The sequence below is a fragment of the Phalaenopsis equestris genome, unplaced genomic scaffold (genome assembly GCF_001263595.1).
Source record: "Phalaenopsis equestris unplaced genomic scaffold, ASM126359v1 Scaffold000840, whole genome shotgun sequence".
Classification (NCBI taxonomy): Eukaryota; Viridiplantae; Streptophyta; class Magnoliopsida; order Asparagales; family Orchidaceae; genus Phalaenopsis; species Phalaenopsis equestris.
In genome coordinates, this window is record NW_018165280.1 from 3,571,717 (window position 1) to 3,590,549 (window position 18,833).

Genomic DNA, 18,833 nt, shown 5'->3' on the forward strand with positions numbered 1-18,833 from the left:
TTTTGGTTATAAAAAATTTAACCCGAACCGACCATAAACTGAATGGTTTATAATAGCGGAGCACGACGCCGAAGAGTCGAATAGCGATTTTTTACTTAGTGTTTATTCTGTGTCCTGTCAATTGCGTTAGGGGTGTGCACTATTTGGTTAAATCCAAATAAACCGAACTGTTCCGATATTTTAAATCGGTTTTGGAATCAACTGTTCGCTTAACGGTTTCAAATGTATCCTTATCAGGTTTTATGGTTATGGTTCGGGTTATAAAAATTTTAACTCAAATTGTTTATGATAGCAAAGTGCGGCACCAAAGGGAAAATATTTGCGTACATCTTATGTACGCAGCTCTGCGTACATCAGAGGTTATTCAGGGAGTACAATAAAATTATATCTGAATTATACCCCCTTATAACCTCCGATATAACCCGAATATAACTCCCCTACCCCCACCAGAACAACTCTGTTCTACGCAAATATTTCTCGCGCCGAAGAGCCGAAGAGACAAAGAGCGATATTTACTTGGTGTTTATTTTGTGCCTTGCGCAGTCTACACCGCACGCCCCATTCTGCCTCGTCCTTGGATCTTGATCCCTCTCCTACGTCGAGTAAAGGCATTTCCTCTTTGGTGGTAAATGTTCAACGAGGTAAAGGGACTGAGCAGAGGTGTCTTCAAAGGTGGAAATGGGGAATCAGGAGTCTCCTGAAGAGTTTTGGTTCTTTTGGACATCTCGGTTCCCACGAATCTCACCTATCTCTATTTTGAAATTTCTTCTTTCGTCTTCTAGTTGTTGTTCTAATTTTCTTTACTCTATCTTCTTATACAACGAAGGTATGCGTTTCTCAATCCCAACTGAGCAGTAGGGTTAAGAAATTTATTGGTTCTATTTGATTTGGTTATAAGGCTCTGTTGCTTTCTGGCCATGTGTTTTACTGTTTTTCATTGTATATAGAAATAGCATTTTGAGTGTTTATGCTATTTTAAAGTTTGGTGGGAGTGGGAAGTGAGAAGTGGCAAGGATTTGTTAATATTAGTTTAGTTTTAGGCAGCCAACAAATAACTTATATTGCCTTTTGTCATAATAAACATAGTGTATGTTATTCTTTAGTCTTTATCATTTTTTGTTTTTTATCATAAAAAAAAAATAAGATCATGAAGATTACGAGGATTATGCTAATTGATATCTTTGAACGAGGTTTCAAATTATGGTTTGATGGGCCCTAAGCTTTTATATGATTATATCGTAGAATTTTAAAAGCTTGTTTTTTAGCTTTTGTTCTTTTTTTTTTTCTTTTTCTTTGGTCTTTGCATTTTTTGGATGGAGTTTCAACTTAAATGGTTTAAAGCATTCAATCTTCTAGTGCTGAAAAACAAGTTTACTTTATGAGTTATGAGCATGTATGCCTGGAATGACTTAAATCTTCAGTAGCATGAATGTGAGGAAGAAAAGTGAAGGTTATGTTTTTAGAATGGGAGGCTTCACCACCTTGCAAGTTGGCACCAGGGTATTTATGCTTGAATGCTCTTTTTTTTACACTACACTCCCCTAAAGGCAGAAAATTTTAATTTGGGAAATTTACATGGTCATTCAATCGTAGAACACATCATGAACAATTAGATTTATGATATGAGTGTTGTATCTCATGTATAAGAACTTACAATCCAAAATACTCCCACATCTTATATATATATATTGCAAATAAGACTTGCACTATTGACTGAAAATGTAAAAATTGCATCAACCCCTCAATTAATTAAGCATTTTTCAACTTCTTCTCCCTCCATGACTATAACTTAGAGAAAAGTTAATTACTCTTTTGCTCAATTTACAATGTTCATCAATATAATGCGCAGTAAGACACATATAGTTGATTCTTTGAATGAAAGGTTATGTGTCAGTTGTTAAACAAACTCTTTTACATGATACTTGTATTTCAAGGGTTATATGATGATGCTCAAGTGTTGTATATAAAATAAGGTTCAGAATAACATTTAATTTGGGAAATTCACATACATAACAATTCTATTGAGCTTTCACTGATAATTCTCATTTGCCTTGTTCGTAGATTCAAAATCATTCTTCAAGCAGAGAAAAAGTTAACGACTCCACATTGCCAAGGATTTCATTGATTCACGTGTTTTTCAATAGATTGTAACTCATATTTTATCTTTATCAATTAATTATTATTTTAGGAATTTTATTCCATTGGTTTTGTTTTTACAACTTTTTTTTTTGTAATCATACTATTTTAATTAATTGAATTTGATTTGTTGTAATTATGTCATTGTATTTGTATGCATTTATTATTATTAATAAATCAATTTTTATTTATTTATTTATGTTGATTGATCAAACCAAATTTTGGTTCAATTTGAATGGTTCGGTTCTGATGAAAATTACTTTAGATCAATTGTTTGGTTTTTAGATTTCGGTTCCTATCGATTTGAAAATTTTACAAGCTGATCCATCCAAACCAACCAAATGCACACCCCTACCTATTCTTATTATCTGGTTATGAACATAAGTGATTTTCATCGAATCATGTCTTTTTATTAGTCTTTACTATAATTTTAACATACGTAGGTACATAAATATTAGTTGGCCAAGTATGTCGCATTTATTTTTATTATTGATTAGTGATATATAGGGCTGTAAAAAAAACTCGTTGTTCGCAAACAGTTCGTGTTCGGTTCGTTAATGAGCTCGTGTTCGATTTGTTTGACAAGTAAACGAGACGAACATGAACAAATATTTTTCGTTCGGTTAGTTAAACGAACCAAACACGAACAATGATGTGTTCGTTTGTGTTTGAATCGTTATTGTTCGAAATATAGAAAAATTTAAAATAATTATATATAAAAAATATTTTATTTTAAAAAATTAAATTTTATAAATTATAATATATAATAAATTAATAATAATAATATATTAATATACTAATACAGAGATTATATATATATATATATATATAGTAGGGATGTCAAATTGGCTCGTCGTTCGCGAACAGCGCGGGTTCGCTTCGTGTTCGGGCCATTCGCTACGAACAGTGACTTCACAAGCAATTTCGAATATGAGCTTATTTCGAACAAACTAAATTTCAAACGAACCAAACATGAAGACAAGCTCTTTTCGTTTAAACCTCTAGTGATATATGATGATAAAAAAAATGAATGACATTATTTATGAAATATAAAAGAGGTGACTTACCAGGTGATCCACAAAAAAATTAACTTAATAATTAAAGGAACCTCAACCTACTGGTCGAGAGCTTAAACTTCTTATGTATTTACATTCTACACCAAAACTTTTTTTTTTACATTTATAGCACCCAAATCTTTCATATCACATAAAAAACAGTTATTTTAACATGTAAAAAATGAAATACACCTTATCATACAAAGATAAGATGACATGTAAAAATCAAAGTTTTGGTGTCAGATATGTAAATACACAAGAACTGAGTGGCAAAATGTAATGGTATGCATGTAAATCTTGCAAAAAAGAAAAAGAAAAACTATCTCTAGAGTGGCTCACATAAAATTAACTGACAGAAAAGTGATTGAGCAAAGATATACAAACATAATTGTCTCATGAAGAACACTTGACCAAAGGTTAAGTTCGGCAAATTGTACAACATGATTGTTCACAGAAATATTTCAAGGATTGTTGATGGGACTAAAATGCATCGCCATATGAAGGCCACTGGTTTCCTGATATACTCATCTGACCAAATTCTGCCTCCCAATCCTCCTGCCAATAAAAAAATTATAAATTAATAACAATCATAAGCCTATTCAACAATGAAAATTAGAAATTATAATGCAAATATGACATTTTATAAACCATCATCATATTTAAATTGAAAGATCAGAAGTAGCACATACAGAATACATAGTTTGGGAGAACTGTTGCTGAGTTGTCCTTTGGTCATTCAGAAATTTCTCCCTTTTTTCATAGAAGTCATAATCATCAAGCAGAGATCTTGCCAGTGGGTAGCCCTTGAAAAATTGCAGCATTTTTAGGCCCTGAGGAAGCCCAATCTACAGGATAGAAAAGCATCCAACTCAATCAGTTCAAGATGATAAATTCATGAAATTTATCTGAGCGCAGGCAATTTTTCATTCAAAAAAATTTAAATTTTGCCGTCCCCAAATTTCAAAACAATAATAAAAGTAGTTGCTGTTTACATAAACATTTACAATCATGCCCATGCATTAAATCAAGAAGTAGGCAGTAGTACCTCTTGTGTGTCTCTGCTGAAAGTTACAGGCTTATTATCATTATTTTCAAGTCTGATATTTTGAAAATATTTGTTGGGAATATCCTTTATCATGTGCCACTTCACCGGAAAAAAACCGTTCCATTTATCCTTGTGCCAAAACTCCATGGATTTGTTGAAGTCAACGGGTCCGATCATCTCGGCCAACCCAACAAATTGTCCACTTGCATTTACCTGAAATTCAGAAACTTTCCTTGAATTATTTTTCTAAATATTGATCTAGAAGCAAAGCTTATTTGGACATTTTACTCAAAACTCACAATACCACTAAAAGAAACTTGATGCAAGATTGAATTCAGAGAAATAAAAATGGTTAATAATTTGAAGTGAAAATACAGTTCATAAATCAATATAAATATAGGAAACCCGCTATATCGAAACTCACCGAAAAAAACAGGAAGACGGGGCACATCGGAACATTCTCATTCACAGTTGCTTGGGCCTCCTTGAAAGCTGCTTCCAGCTTATTGTTCCCATTAGGAGTACTTGCCCACACATTATACTTGATGCTTTTGTGAATGTCTTCCTCACTATATGACTTTATCATAAAGAACTTCGCATGCGTATATTTAGTCTCGAAATCTGATTTGTTAAATTGATCTCTTCTGATTAATGGGCTCAGTTCATTTTTTTCTGCAGAAGAAGGAAAGTGAATTCTGTCGGCACGAGGTCCGCGGACTAATTCAGTGGAAGTTTCAGAGCAACCATTAAATTTTCTGTCCTGTGGTCGATAAGAAGCTGAGGGTATCTTTGTTGAGATGTGGTAATCCTTCGCATCTCGGAATGGAAATTTATCATAACTATGCTTTGGAGCCTGAAACTGGTTTTAAAATAAGATTAATTGATCACTTCAAAATAAAAATGCCAAAATAAGAACATTCATCAGACTGTCCATACGAAAAAAAATATCAGAAAATTATAAAGCAAGCTTTTAATTAAGAGGAAAGCATGTTAAAACATGCAAAGAGTTTTAAATAATTAGATTCGTGGAAATAAGAAAGAGTAGCTTTCTGCAGATCCATAAACATATAGACTATAATGATTGAAGTAATCAAACTAGAAGCACGTTATTTTCAATCAAACAGATTAGATTGGCAGTTCTACTTTATCTCATGATCAATTTGGATTTATGCCGGGCAAGTCTACTATGGAAGCTATACATTTATTGAGAGATTTGATATAGAAGTACAAAGAGAGTAAGGAGGATCTACATATGATTTTTATTGATTTAGAAAAAGCTTATGATAAAGTTCCAAGAGAAATTCTTTGGAGAGTTCTAGAAAAGAAGTTGTTGATATGGCTTATATTCAAGTCATTGAGGATATGTATACTAGAGTTGTTACTTGTATTAGAGCAGCAGGAGGATTGACCAAGTATTTTCTTAGTTCTGTTGAATTACATCAGGGATCGGCTTTAAGCACATATTCTTTTGCATTAGTTATAGAAGCTCTTACTGGAGATTTACCAGAGAAAGTATCTTGGTGTATGATGCACCTGGTGTATGATTTTCATTGATGATATCCTTCTTGTGGATAAGACAAGAGAAAGAGTTTAGGAAAAAAATTGAATTATAGAGGTCTATATTAGAGATTAAAGGCCTTCGTTTTAGTAGATCTAAAACTGAATACATGGAATCTAATTTTATTAGTAGTAGATCTAATGACAGAATATAACAATGGGCGATCAAATTATTAAAAGGAATGAATATTTTAGATATCTTGGGTATATTGTTCAAAGTAATGGTGACAAAGATGGGTATGCTATTAGAAGAATTCAAGTTGGATGGTTGGAGTGGAGGAATGCATTGGACCTATTATGTAATAGAAAAGTATAACATAGACTTGAAGGAAAGTTTTATAAGATGGTGATGAGACCTGCAATGCTTTGTGGCGCAGAATGTTGTCCTATAAAAGACAAGCATAAAACTAAGTGTCGATGAAATGAGCTTAGGTGGATGAGTGGCTTGACACTTAGAGACAAAATGCAAAACGAATGTCCATGAAAGGGTCGGTGTAGCTCCCAATGGAAGACAAGATTAGAGAGAGTCATCTTAGATGGAGTGGTCACATTAAATGTCGACCATTTGATGATCCATTTAAAAGAATGTATGTTTTAGATTTGACTTATATTAAGAAAGGTAGAGATAGACCTAAAAAGATTTGGGCACGTTGTATAAAACAAACTTCATTTATTATAATTAAATGAAAATATGACACTCAATAGAACACAATGGAGAATAAGGATTCAAGTAGCCGACCCCACTTAGTGGGATAAAAGCTTGTTATTGTTGTTGTTATAGTTTAGTTGGTCAACTAACAAAAAGCATGATGCAAATAAAAGAAATTTTCACAACAGGAGGATGCTCAATATCTCATAAATTAAATGAAGAGGCATTTACATGCATACCACCCAATTACTACCTATTAACATATGTAACACCTAAAATTTATTTTTTACATTTATACCACCCAAATCTTTCATATCACATAAAAAATATCACTACTTCGACTTTAAAGAAGTGAAATACACCTTTTCATGCATCAGTAAGGTAAGTAAGGTGGCATAGATGAAAAAATTAAAATTTAGTTTTTAGGTATGTAAATACAAAGGAATTGAGTGGTATGCATGTAAATCATCCTTAAATGAAATAAGTGTTTCTTTGGTCCAGGCCAAAAGTAAGAACCATTATGAACTTAACAAGATTTCTATTTGTCATACCTTGTTAACATAGCCGAAAGATTGACAAGGGAAATTCGAGGATGAACTAGATTGGACGGGTTTTGATACGAATTGCTTGGTACTGCCCATTCCGTCCGTTGCAACTTTTATCTTCGTAGAATTTTGTAAATTCAAGCTCTCCTTCAAGTTTGATGTTGTAGAAGGTTTTGAGGAAGAACCATTTGCATTCGGATAATGTAGAAAATCCAATTCAGTCCTTGAAAGTGGAGTATCTGATTCCAAATTCTTTGAGCAATAAGGCATTCCTCCAGAAAAAGAGGACACTTTTTTATCAGCATACCCCTGTGCGGGCTCCTGACCAACAGATTGACCTTTAGAAGCCATTATTTGGTCTGGTAATTTATCGTTCCTGGTTAAGCAAAAGACAATAGAGATAGCCTCCACCTAAACCATCAGAAAAGATCAACAAAAGATTGGAGATGAAAGTATACAAATCCATGAATATATGAAAAGCAGGCTGAATAGTGAACTTATGTCAAAATATAAAGAGTATCTCTCAAAACATCAGTAAAATCTTCCGTCACTCGACAAAACGATTTTTATTTAAGATAAGCCTCTATAAGTTATCCTAGTAAAAGAATCTATGAAAGATCTACAGTTTGTTATACTCAGTTCCTACTGCCTGATAGTATGATAATTCCTGAAGAATATCAAGGATATCCATTTATAGAATTTATTGAAGTGGACAAATAGTCCCCTGATTGTTTACATGGGGTTACTTTAGTCCTAAAGTCTATAAAAGTATCAAATTAGTATCCAGACTTTTTAAACTAAGGGCTATTTCATCCACATTAAAAATTTCTAAAGACTAAATTGACACTTTTAAAGGCTCCGAGTTAAAAATGACCGCATACAAACAATCAGAGGACTATCATGGTACTTCACTCATAGAAACAAAAAAACTAGAATCACAAAAGGAATAAATTTTAGACTTCATGATAGTTCCAAAAGGCTATCCACCAGAAAACAGCAAACTAAAACCACATGCTTACTTGATGAATTGAATGCATCTAATAAACTTTGGCTACTTAGCCTCATAATAGTGCTCTTCACCACTCCACAAACAAAAGTTTCATGAATTGTAGCCAATTGTAAAACAAACCAGCTTAATTCATACGACCATACATATTGCTGCTATCTTCAAAGAAAATTAATATATAAAAAAATGCAATTCTGATATCATTAACACGTTGTCAAATATCATCGGTAAAACAAAATATTGATCTAGGTGTTATTATATTACCTGACACTACCATGCAATCTTATATTACTAGAAAATATCAATTGGTTTGGCTGAACAATTCTAAATAATAATTATAAATGGCATTCAAATCCCCTTTGATAAAAGCTTGACTTCTCGTAACATCTAGATGTAAGGACACGACAATTATAATAAATGATAGTAAACTGAAAGATTACAGTCTTTATCATCTTAGATACCATAATCATGTTTAAATGAATAAAATTTAGTCAAACATACAGTAGTTGAGAGATAAAATTATTATTGGAGTACAAGAGTTCTGTGAAAATATTAGATGGAGGTTGAATTGTATGAATCATTACAGCCATTAGTAGGAGTCACATTAGATGGAAATAATAAAAGCTATAAGTTATTAAATTTTTGTCAAGAATTGCATGATGAAATAATAAAAACAATAATACGATTTATTGTCTAGAATTATTTTCTTAACATGCCCTCGTAAGATGTGGCTTCTATTGAAGACACCAATCTTGGATCAAAAAGTGTTGAAGCATGACATGCCAAGCATCTTGGTGAAGATATCGGCGAGTTCATTATGTGTTGAGATGTGTGAGATTGTTAGAGAACCATCAATCACTTTTCACAAACAAAATGGAATTTCAGTGTTTGAGTGAAGGACAAATAAATAAACCATGAGCGATTGCACTCTTGAGGCATTGTTGTAGCCGTTTAGATGGAGCTAGATAGGAGTGGATGAGTTTATAGGTGTGTTGTTTCCTTTACCATACATATGAAACTATTCAAGAAGGTCATGAGCATAGGAATGTTCAGAGAGGTAGAAGCCATTGGTAGTTGAGATTGCTGCAACCCCAATAAAATATTGATGCTCTTTGGGACCCTTAATGGAACTGACGAGCAATGGCACTAATGGCATATTGAACATTTGATGATGAGTTTCTAGTGATGTGTAGAACATTGACATGAATCACGACATAGAAAACTGATACGCTCCGGATTCAAACTCAGCAAGCAACAACAACGAAACGACGGTAGATAGATGGAAATAAGTCAAATAAAGGCTGCTCTTCCGGTCGGCCCTTCCGAAAACAAATGCAAACAAGCAAGATGGAAAAGATGATCTACTTTTCAAGAAGTAGAACGACTCTCCCACACCCTAGACGTCGCTAGAAACGCCACCAAAATAAGAAAACATAGCAGCCAACAAAATAATGCCTAAAGAAAAATAAACCCTAGGTTACTCCACTTAAAGACTCCTCCCAGAACCTTCAAAAACTTTCCTTTTCCACTTTCCCTCCAAACCTGTTTTAATTTCTCCTCCTTGATTATATAATTAAGTCTCTAGTGGACTCCACCCTATCACTGCCTTCTTCTTCTGCGGCAACATGCCGCTCCGTCTCTTCATGCAAACATAATCAACCTGCCTGTTGGTTTGGCGGGTCGATGGGATGGCATTCGACTGGTCCCTCCCAGACCGATCCTATTACGGCCGTAAGACTACTCCCCTCCAAAAAAAGTATCTTATCCTCAAGAAAGAAGAATGAAAACTGCTTGGGGATCACCTCGTAAGACTCCCATGTTGCTTCATAGTCTGACAGTCCTTTCCAGTTGACCAATATCTCCTTCGCTCCCCATACTCCTCAGCTCATTCCTTTGATTTCTAGCAAATCCGAAATCACCTTCAAGTCCTTCATCAGCATCGGTGGTAGTATGGATAAGGGTGTATGATCTCTAATCGTATGTCTCAGTTGTGATACATGGAAGACCGAATGTAGTGTGGACAATGGTGATAACTTCAAATGGTTGGCCACTGCACCGATGCGTGTCATCACCACATAAGGTTCAAAACATCACGGTGACAATTTATCGTTTCTCCTCTTGGCCAATGTCTTCTATCGGTAGAGCCTCAGCTTCAAATAGACCATGTCTCCGGGCTCGAATTGCACCTCTCTCCTATGTTTGTCTGCCTTTCTCTTCATGATTTGTTGAGCTCTCAATAAATACCCATCGAGCTCTGCTAGCATCCTGTCCCTCTCTTCCAAGTACTAATTGAGACTGGATACCGACGTGGTATTATGCCCATAATGCATCAAATGAGGTGGATACCGGCCATACAATATCTTGAAAGGGGTTGTCTGTGTTGAGGCGTGGTACGAATTATTACACCAATATTCTGCCCATGCATTCCACTTAACCTATAGCTTCGTTGAGTCAGATACAAAACAATGCAGATATGTTTCCACACTCCGGTTGACCACTTCGTCCGTCCATCCGTCTGAGGAAGATATGTGGTTCTTCTCTTAAGGATTGTTTGAATAACTCCTTCCAGAAAGGGCTGAGGAACACCTTGTCCCTATCCGATACAATCGATTCCGACACCCCGTGCAAACAGACCATTTACAGGATAAATACTGTTGCGACTAAGACCACAGTGCAGAGATGTCGTAAGAGAATGAAATGTGCATACTTACTTAGATTATTCAAAATCACCATAATACTGTGAATCCTTCTGACTGTAAAAACCCCTAGATAAAATCCATCGTCACTTGTACCCGTGTCATTGACACACATCACATTTTGCTAACATGTCATCTGCGACTCTGCGCATCCCCACCCAATAAAATTCTGCAGTCAGACGATTGTAGGACTTTTGCATCACCGAGTGTCCTCCGATCGGACTTCCATGAAACTCTGGTAATAATATGGAAATATACTCTGAAGATTTGGGTAGCACGAACCGCCCCTGCTGGAGCAGCCACTATCCACTCAATGCATATCCTGGACGACTATTTGGATCCCGTAGTAACTTGGCTCTCATCTTCCCTAGTTCCTCATCCCTTTTGCTCTTCTATCTCAAGGCTTCCAAATCTAGGACTAATGATAATGATAGGGTCGTCAAATGGAGTTTCTCCACCTTTCTCGACAGTGCGTCAGTTGTCTTGTTCTCCAATCTTGGTCGGTACTGAATCTTGAAATCATACTCCAGTAGCTTGGATAGCCATCTCTGATGCTCCTCGGTCACCATCCGTTGCTCCAGAAGATACTTTAAGCTCCTCTGATCTGTCCTGACCAAAAAAATTCGTCACAACCGGGTCGTGACTTTTGAATGACCAAGAAAATTGTCATCAATTCTCGTTCATATACTGACTTTAGCCTCACTCTGGCCATAAGAACATGAATGAAGTAGGCAATCGACCGTTGATCCTGCATGAGCACCGCTCCCAATCCGTACCCTGACACATCCGTCTCCACCACAAATAGTTTACTGAAATCTGGAAATGCTAATACTGATACGCTAGTCATGACCGCTTCAAATGTCCAAAGGCTTGTGTTGCTGCTTCTCCCCATTTGAAATTGTCTTTCTTCAACTTTGCTCTGTTAGTGGTCATGCTACTGTGTCATACTCTCTCACGAACTTCCAGTAGTAGTTAGTGAGACCCATGAATCCTCTCAACCACAGCCTCGATCTTGGATTGATCTACTACTACCCCCGTTTTGGTCATCGCATGCTCTAGGCACTCCACCTGTAACAGTGCAAAAAAATATTTCTTCAAGTTGGCATACAACTGGTGCTCCTTCAACGTCTCCAAAACTGTCCTTAGGTGCCCACATGTTGTGTCTCTGTACGACTGTAGATCAAAATGTCATCAAAGAAGGCTAGGACAATTCTCCGGAGGTAAGGTTGAAAAACCCTATTCATAAGAGACTGAAATATCATCAGGGCGTTGGTGAGACCAAACATCATTACCAAGAACTCATAGTGTCCTACATGTATCAACGTTGTGTTGTGCACATCCGCTGGATTCATCCTAATCTGGTGATATCCCGACTTAAGATCAATTTTGAGAAAATAGTTGTCATCCCACCAAGATCTAGGCATTGATATCAATTTGATAAGCTCTAGACTCAAAATCAGCAAGCAACAATATCAAAACGATGATAGATGAAAATAAGTCAACTAAGGGGTTGCTCTTAAGAAAAACAAATATAAAAAGCTAGATACAAAATATGATCTATTTTTCGATAGGTAGATGGGCTCTCCCACATCACAGACGTCGCTAGGAATACCACCAAAATAAGAAAACACAACAACCAACAAAATAATGTCTAAAGAAAAACAAACCATAGGTTACTCCCCTTAAAGAATACTCCCACAACCTTCAAAAATTTTTCTTTTTCACTTTCCCTCCAAACCCGTTTTAATTTCTTCTCCTTGAGTATGTAATTAAGCCTCTCGTGGACCCCACCCTCTCTCTATCTTCTTCTGCGGCAACATGTTGTTCCACCTCTTCACGCAAACAAGATCGACCTGCCCGTTGGTTTGGCGGGCTGGTGGGATGGCATTTGATTGGTCCCTCTTGGACCATTCGTGTTACGGGTGTAACAAAAACCCGTTGACTTATGAATATAGGTGAACAATTATGGATCCAAAATGATGATAATAAAGCCCAATGAAAGAACAAAGCTCATGAGCTCGACAAACCATGCATAAGGGGCCTATTTGTGGCCATAAATAGAATGATTATGTGCAAGTTTTATTCACTTATGCCATGTGTCTGAGCCATGAAGACAACGTAAGATGAGTTTCTATGAAGAAGATACATTGTTGACAGTGGGTTGATGAACTAGTCATTGTTGGGAGATTACAATGCTCAATACAACACAAATAGTTGTGGGTTCGATAATTGGATTGGAAGTTTCAGTGAAGTAGATTAAAGGTAGTTGATGGAACCCTGGGCAACGTGGTCAGCCAAATACATTCAATAATACTATCCAGATGGCATTAAATTCGGAAGGCAAATTTACAATGCTCCACATTTCTATGTGATTGTTATGGGACAAAGTACCATGTGTTATTTTGTTGACGGACTTTTTCAAAGCAAACACAGCATCTCACCATCTGAGATGCTGAAGGGCTTTTTGGGATAGGATAAATTCAAAAGAGTCTGGTAAGGAAATTTTGGTGGGAATAAAAAAGAGCATGGTGGTAGGTTTAAAAATTTTATATTGGAGTAGGTCTTCATATGATGGGTAGTGGGTGTAGTTATAATAGTTTTATGGTTGTTTGGCATCGATATGGTGATGTTTGGAGTTATAGTATTATACCTTAAAGGAAGAGACACCAACTCTGTAGAACTACACATAAGAACACATCAACATTGGAGAGATCAATAGTGGGTAAACAAAGCAAGCATACATAAGTATGTAAATACATTTAAATCAATAAAATTTGAGAAATACATTAATAATTATAAATATTTTAATTTCTAAACAGACTTCAAGCTTCTAAGTAAATTTAGAGTCAGACACCTGCAGTGGAAGGTTTTTTAGAAGGTTTTCTGAGCTGTTAGAGTACTATCTTTGATAGCAAGCAATAGAAGGGAAGAAATAAATAATATATGGGCTAGGCGCATGGGGCACGAAATACTTTGTATGGCATTCATTTTCTGACTATGAACTTGAGTGATCAATGAGAGTATGCTATAAAAACCACAATATTTGCAAGACATATGGAAACGCGATTGGGTGCCTAAAATCCTCAAATATCTGCCTAAAATTCATAGAACACTACTTAGATTTTTCAGATCATTGCGTTGCAAGTTGAGCTGTAGGACATGAGATCCCAAAAGGAGTAGCAGTCAACAACAGAAGAATAGGAGGGAAGAGGAGAAAGAGAAGGCAGGGAAGGTTTAGGAGTTGCCTTTGTATTTTGTGAATTCTAGTTAACTTTTGTATTCCAATACATTTTTATCGGTTTAATGAAATGTTCAATTATTCTATGTTCTAGGGGGTGTTTGGTAGCATAGTTTTAATAGGATTTAAGCATGAATTTAAGGTAAATCCAGCCAAATACTAAGAAAATGAAAATTAAATCCAACGCTCTGTTGAATCAAAATTTCTCAAATTCTGTATTTGTTTCTGGCATTCCGTCTCTTTTAAGATGTGACTCTAGATTTACAAAATCTGATTGAGGGGAGAATTTGAGGGATTTACTCTGTCGTCACTCACGAGCTCCAACTCCGTCAGCACAGTGTTTGATAAATTAGGATTTACTGAAAATCCTATTTAACATAAAACCAAGTTGCACCCAAACACCGCATAACGATATTATTATTTCTAAAATGTTGCGCGTTAAACTCTGCATTTTATTATATGGTTGTTACTATAAAATTACTTCTATTATTTTTATGCAACAAGTTTTTCAATGACTTTCTTGTGTGATTGTTTGCATTTCCGACAAGCATTTGGAAATCATATTCTAGTCCCATATTGAGTTTTACTCACAATTTTAGCTGCAAAAAAAGCACTTTTTCTGTTGTGGCTGCTGGGTTGATGAATACAAATGAGGGGCAAGTAGTCAGCGAGACGGCGGGGCTAGAAATCTCTTTGGCCGTGTAGTAGTTTGAGATTTTGGGCTCTAATATCACATGATACTTATAGAAGATTATTAGAGGGAGTTTGAAGAACATGAATAAAAAAGATATATGCTATCAATTCCCGAGGAAAATTATATATATTGTTACACCACTAGTAGGACGTGCTTTGGATCAAAACAACAAATTCTCTGACAAATTACAATTTGCTTCAACAATTACATGATGAAACAATGATAACATTAAAATTATCTATCGCCTTGAAGCATTTCCTTCATATTACAAAATTGAGCCTTTCAGACATTACTTACAATCAATAAATATCAGTTCTCACGCCGCATTTAACTAAAAAATGATGGCTTAATGGGGGAAAAAGTTCTCCCCCATTCCCTACGACTGTAAATCCATTCTTTTATCAAGAAAAATAACAAATTTAGAAATGCAACAATTCGTATAACATCAAAATCTAATTATGGAGCAATGTCCACTAGAAAAGTACCCGGACGGAAGACAAGGGAAAGTGTTATCCGAAGCATACGGCGCACGGCGCAGTTGTAGCTCTACAGCCAGTCGAAGATGGCGAATCGGACCAGAGGTTCGCTGGAGGCGATGTTATGGCTAAGATTTGGATTAAAGAAGAAAGAAGCGGTGAAGAAACGCGGCTCAGAAAACCTAATGGGCGCAGAAAAACATGCGAATCCCGTACAGGCTTCTTCCTGGGAGTTGGGATTTCGAATTAAGCCGGGATGTCAATTAATTTATTTTCGGGGTATTTACATACATACCACGCCATTCTTTTGTATTTACATAGCTAATATCTATACAATTTTATTTACATCCATAACACTCAAATTTTAAATATCCATAAAAAACCTACCAGCACTTAGGGCTGTCAAAAAAACTCGTTGTTCGCGAACAGTTCGTGTTCGGTTCGTCAATGAGTCTGTGTTCGATTAGTTCGATAAGTAAACGAGACGAACATGAACAATTTTTTTTCATTTGATTAGTTAAACGAACCAAACACGAACAATGATACGTTTGTTCATGTACAAATCGTTATTGTTCGAAATATAAAATAATTTAAAATAATTATATAAAAAAATTTATGATATTTTAAAAAATTAAATTTTATAAATTATAATATATAATAAATTAATAATAATAATAATATATTAATATACTATATTAGTAATATATTAGTATTTATATAATATAAGTTATACAATTAATATAATATATTATTTATATATATTAATATTAGGGATGTCAAACTGGCTCATCGTTCGCGAACAGCTCATGTTCGGCTCGTTCGTTAAGAAACGAACACAAACATTGGCATCACGAATAATGTCAAACACGAGCTTATTTCAAGCGAACCGAACACGAACACAACTCTGTTGTCTGTGTTCGGTTCATTTACACCCCTACCAGCACTAACATTTTAAAATGAAATATAGCTTTTCTAGTAAAAAATTTCACCGATCTATTCGAAATGTAAATATTAAATTTTAGATATGTAAAAACATAAAAATTATGTGGTATGCAAGTAATTTTCTTATTTTTTTATTATATTTATTCTGACCTAATTTTTTGCTGACCACCCGAAAATTATTTTTGACAGCATTATTATTATTATTATTTTTTATTTTATTTTATTTTGTAACAAATAAGGGGGGTACTCAAACACATACCTCATAATTTTTATATTTACGTATCCAAGATCTGAACTTTCATATTTACGAGCAATTATTGCGTGCGGAGAGCGCACGCAGAGCTGCGTGGGCTCTCCGATCACAACCGCACATCGCGGTTGTATGACAGTGGATCCGCTCTCCGCGCCCAATAATTAGACCATATTTACATACATAAAACTGAAATCTTTAACATCACACCAAAATACCATAACTACTAATTTTTAAAATATAAAATATATATTTTCATGTATAACTTTATGACATTATCGTGCTATAAATGTAAATATCAAACTTTAGATGTTTGATACGTAAATACATAAATGAATGCTCATAGGGCCGACTGACTAACGAGCTACCTTGTTAAGTTCCCCTTCCAAGCTGATGAGCTGAGGAATAAGAGCAGCAAAGCACCGGTTGCCTATGGTGGGTTGACTAGTTATCAGATAGATGAGAGTATGAGCTGCCAAGCCGATTAGATAAATCAACACAATCAATTATTTCAACTAATAAGTGATGCGAGATAGCTTGCATATGGTGACCGATGCGCAGATGTTCGACCAAGTTAGCTCAACAACTCTCTCAAAAAGATCATCTTGCCTAACGACTTAGAGTTGATTGATAAGAAACACTTATCCCATACTAAAAGAGGATGTCAATGATAGATCAAAGATTTGAATGTAATGCATACTTGATTTGAAATGTAAAACTAAATCCTCTTATAAATATGGGGATCATTACAAATTTTGGGGATAACACATGAAGGATCTCATTTTCCTTTATTTTTCATGCTCTACTTACTCTTTTAACTCTTTCTTTGGTGGTGTGAATCTGTGGATGAATTAGGATTCAACTATAAACTTTGTGTGGTATGTGTTAAACATTTAATTAGAATGAAGCTAAGTTGTTAAACACCGAGACGCGAAGTAAATGATGGAATCTCATCAGATTAGTCGCGCTCATGCTGGAGCAATCTTGGGATGTGTGACCTTCTGAGAAGTTTCGCTGATGGTGCAAAATCGTGCGACCATTATGTCAAGCAAACAATATATCGATTGATGAGAGTTCATGTTGTCATAAATAGTATCAAAGCAGTATACCAATATGAAGATAGGAATATCTACCTAGGGGATGATTTTGGGATAAGAAAACTAACTAACGAGGATGCTGATTTAATTAAATAGGGAAGATTGTAAAACCCTTTGGGTATGATGAAGCTAAACTCTTAAACAATGAAGTGCTTTTTGCTGTAAAGGTTAGAGTCTCATTAGAAACTCCAAAGTTAGGTTTGCTCATTTAGGAGCAATGTTATCATTCACTACAAGAGAACCGTTAAAAATTAGCAGAAATACCAACTAATTTGGATGACTAATTTGGATGATTTACATACATACCACTTAATTTCTATATATATTTATGACACCTTACCTATTCATGAAATGGTGTATTTCATTTTAAAATAATGGTATTTTTTTGTTATATGAAAGAATTGGGTGATATGAATTTAAAAAAGAATGTTTGGTTGTTAAGATACCTAAATGCATATGAATTGGGTGGTATGTATGTAAATGCCCTAATAAATTTACATAAACTATTTAAAGTTGGAAAAGGTGGTATGAATGTAATAAGTAGTGTTTGGTTGTTGAAGTAATGATATTTGATGTTATATGAAATATTTGAGTGGTATGAATGTAAAAAAGCAATGTTTAGTTGTTAGGATATATAAATACATAGGAATTGGGCGGTCTGTATGTTTATGCATCTGATTATGAGACCCAAAGCGTTATGCTGTAAAAACAAACTTTAGGTCTTAGATTTGTAAATCATTGGAATCATGTGATATGCAAGCCAATTTCTTATGCTATTCTCTTATTATAAATATATGTGTATATTTTTGTATACTTATATATATATATATATATATATATACATAAATTGAAAAGTTACATTCTTATTTTCTTCAGAATCAAGATTTTGCCATTGTTGTAAAATAAATGTATACATAGATATATATATGTATATATGTATATACATAGATATATATGTATATATGTATGGATATATGTATATGTATATATGTACATATATCCATACAGGTATATGTATATATGTATATCCATACATGTATATGTATATATGTATATATATCCATACATGGATATGTATATATATCCATACATGGATATGTATGTATGTATATCCATACATGGATATGTATGTATGTATATGCATACATGGATATGTATATATGTATATGCATACATGCATACATGTATATGTATATGCATACATGCATACATACATGTATATGTATATACATATATATGCATACATGTATATGTATATACATATATATGCATACATGTATATGTATATACATATATATGCATACATGTATATGTATATACATATATATGCATACATGTATATGTATATACATATATATGCATACATGTATATGTATATACATATATATGCATACATGTATATGTATATACATATCTATATATATATATAGATGTATGTATATATATA

The 18,833-nt window shown here is 34.5% G+C and overlaps 1 protein-coding gene across 2 annotated transcripts; it reads right to left on the minus strand.

The window, feature by feature from the left end:
• Positions 1-3,541: 3,541 nt before the first annotated feature.
• On the minus strand, positions 3,542-15,341 carry LOC110031770 (YTH domain-containing family protein 3-like). 2 transcript variants are annotated; one of them, XM_020735158.1, is made up of 6 exons: positions 15,153-15,341; positions 6,994-7,398; positions 4,661-5,095; positions 4,237-4,449; positions 3,881-4,036; positions 3,542-3,746 (listed from the first exon to the last, which is right to left on the minus strand). In XM_020735158.1, exons 2-6 carry the CDS (start codon positions 7,336-7,338, stop codon positions 3,672-3,674), a joined length of 1,224 nt encoding a protein of 407 aa, XP_020590817.1. In that variant the 5' UTR covers positions 7,339-7,398; positions 15,153-15,341; the 3' UTR covers positions 3,542-3,671. The 2 variants fall into 2 exon arrangements, with proteins under 2 accessions (XP_020590817.1, XP_020590816.1); XM_020735157.1 differs by having other exon boundaries at positions 15,107-15,341.
• Between the last annotated feature and the right edge of the window lie 3,492 nt (positions 15,342-18,833).

Excerpts from the sequence above, each read along its gene's own strand:
- LOC110031770 (XM_020735158.1), bottom strand. The coding sequence starts at position 7,338 with ATGGCTTCTAAAGGTCAATCTGTTGGTCAGGAGCCCGCACAGGGGTAT. Across the intron at positions 5,096-6,993 it reads CTTTCGGCTATGTTAACAAG|TTTCAGGCTCCAAAGCATAG; the intron begins GTATGACAAATA and ends TTTTAAAACCAG. Across the intron at positions 3,747-3,880 it reads TCTCCCAAACTATGTATTCT|GAGGATTGGGAGGCAGAATT; the intron begins GTATGTGCTACT and ends TTTTATTGGCAG.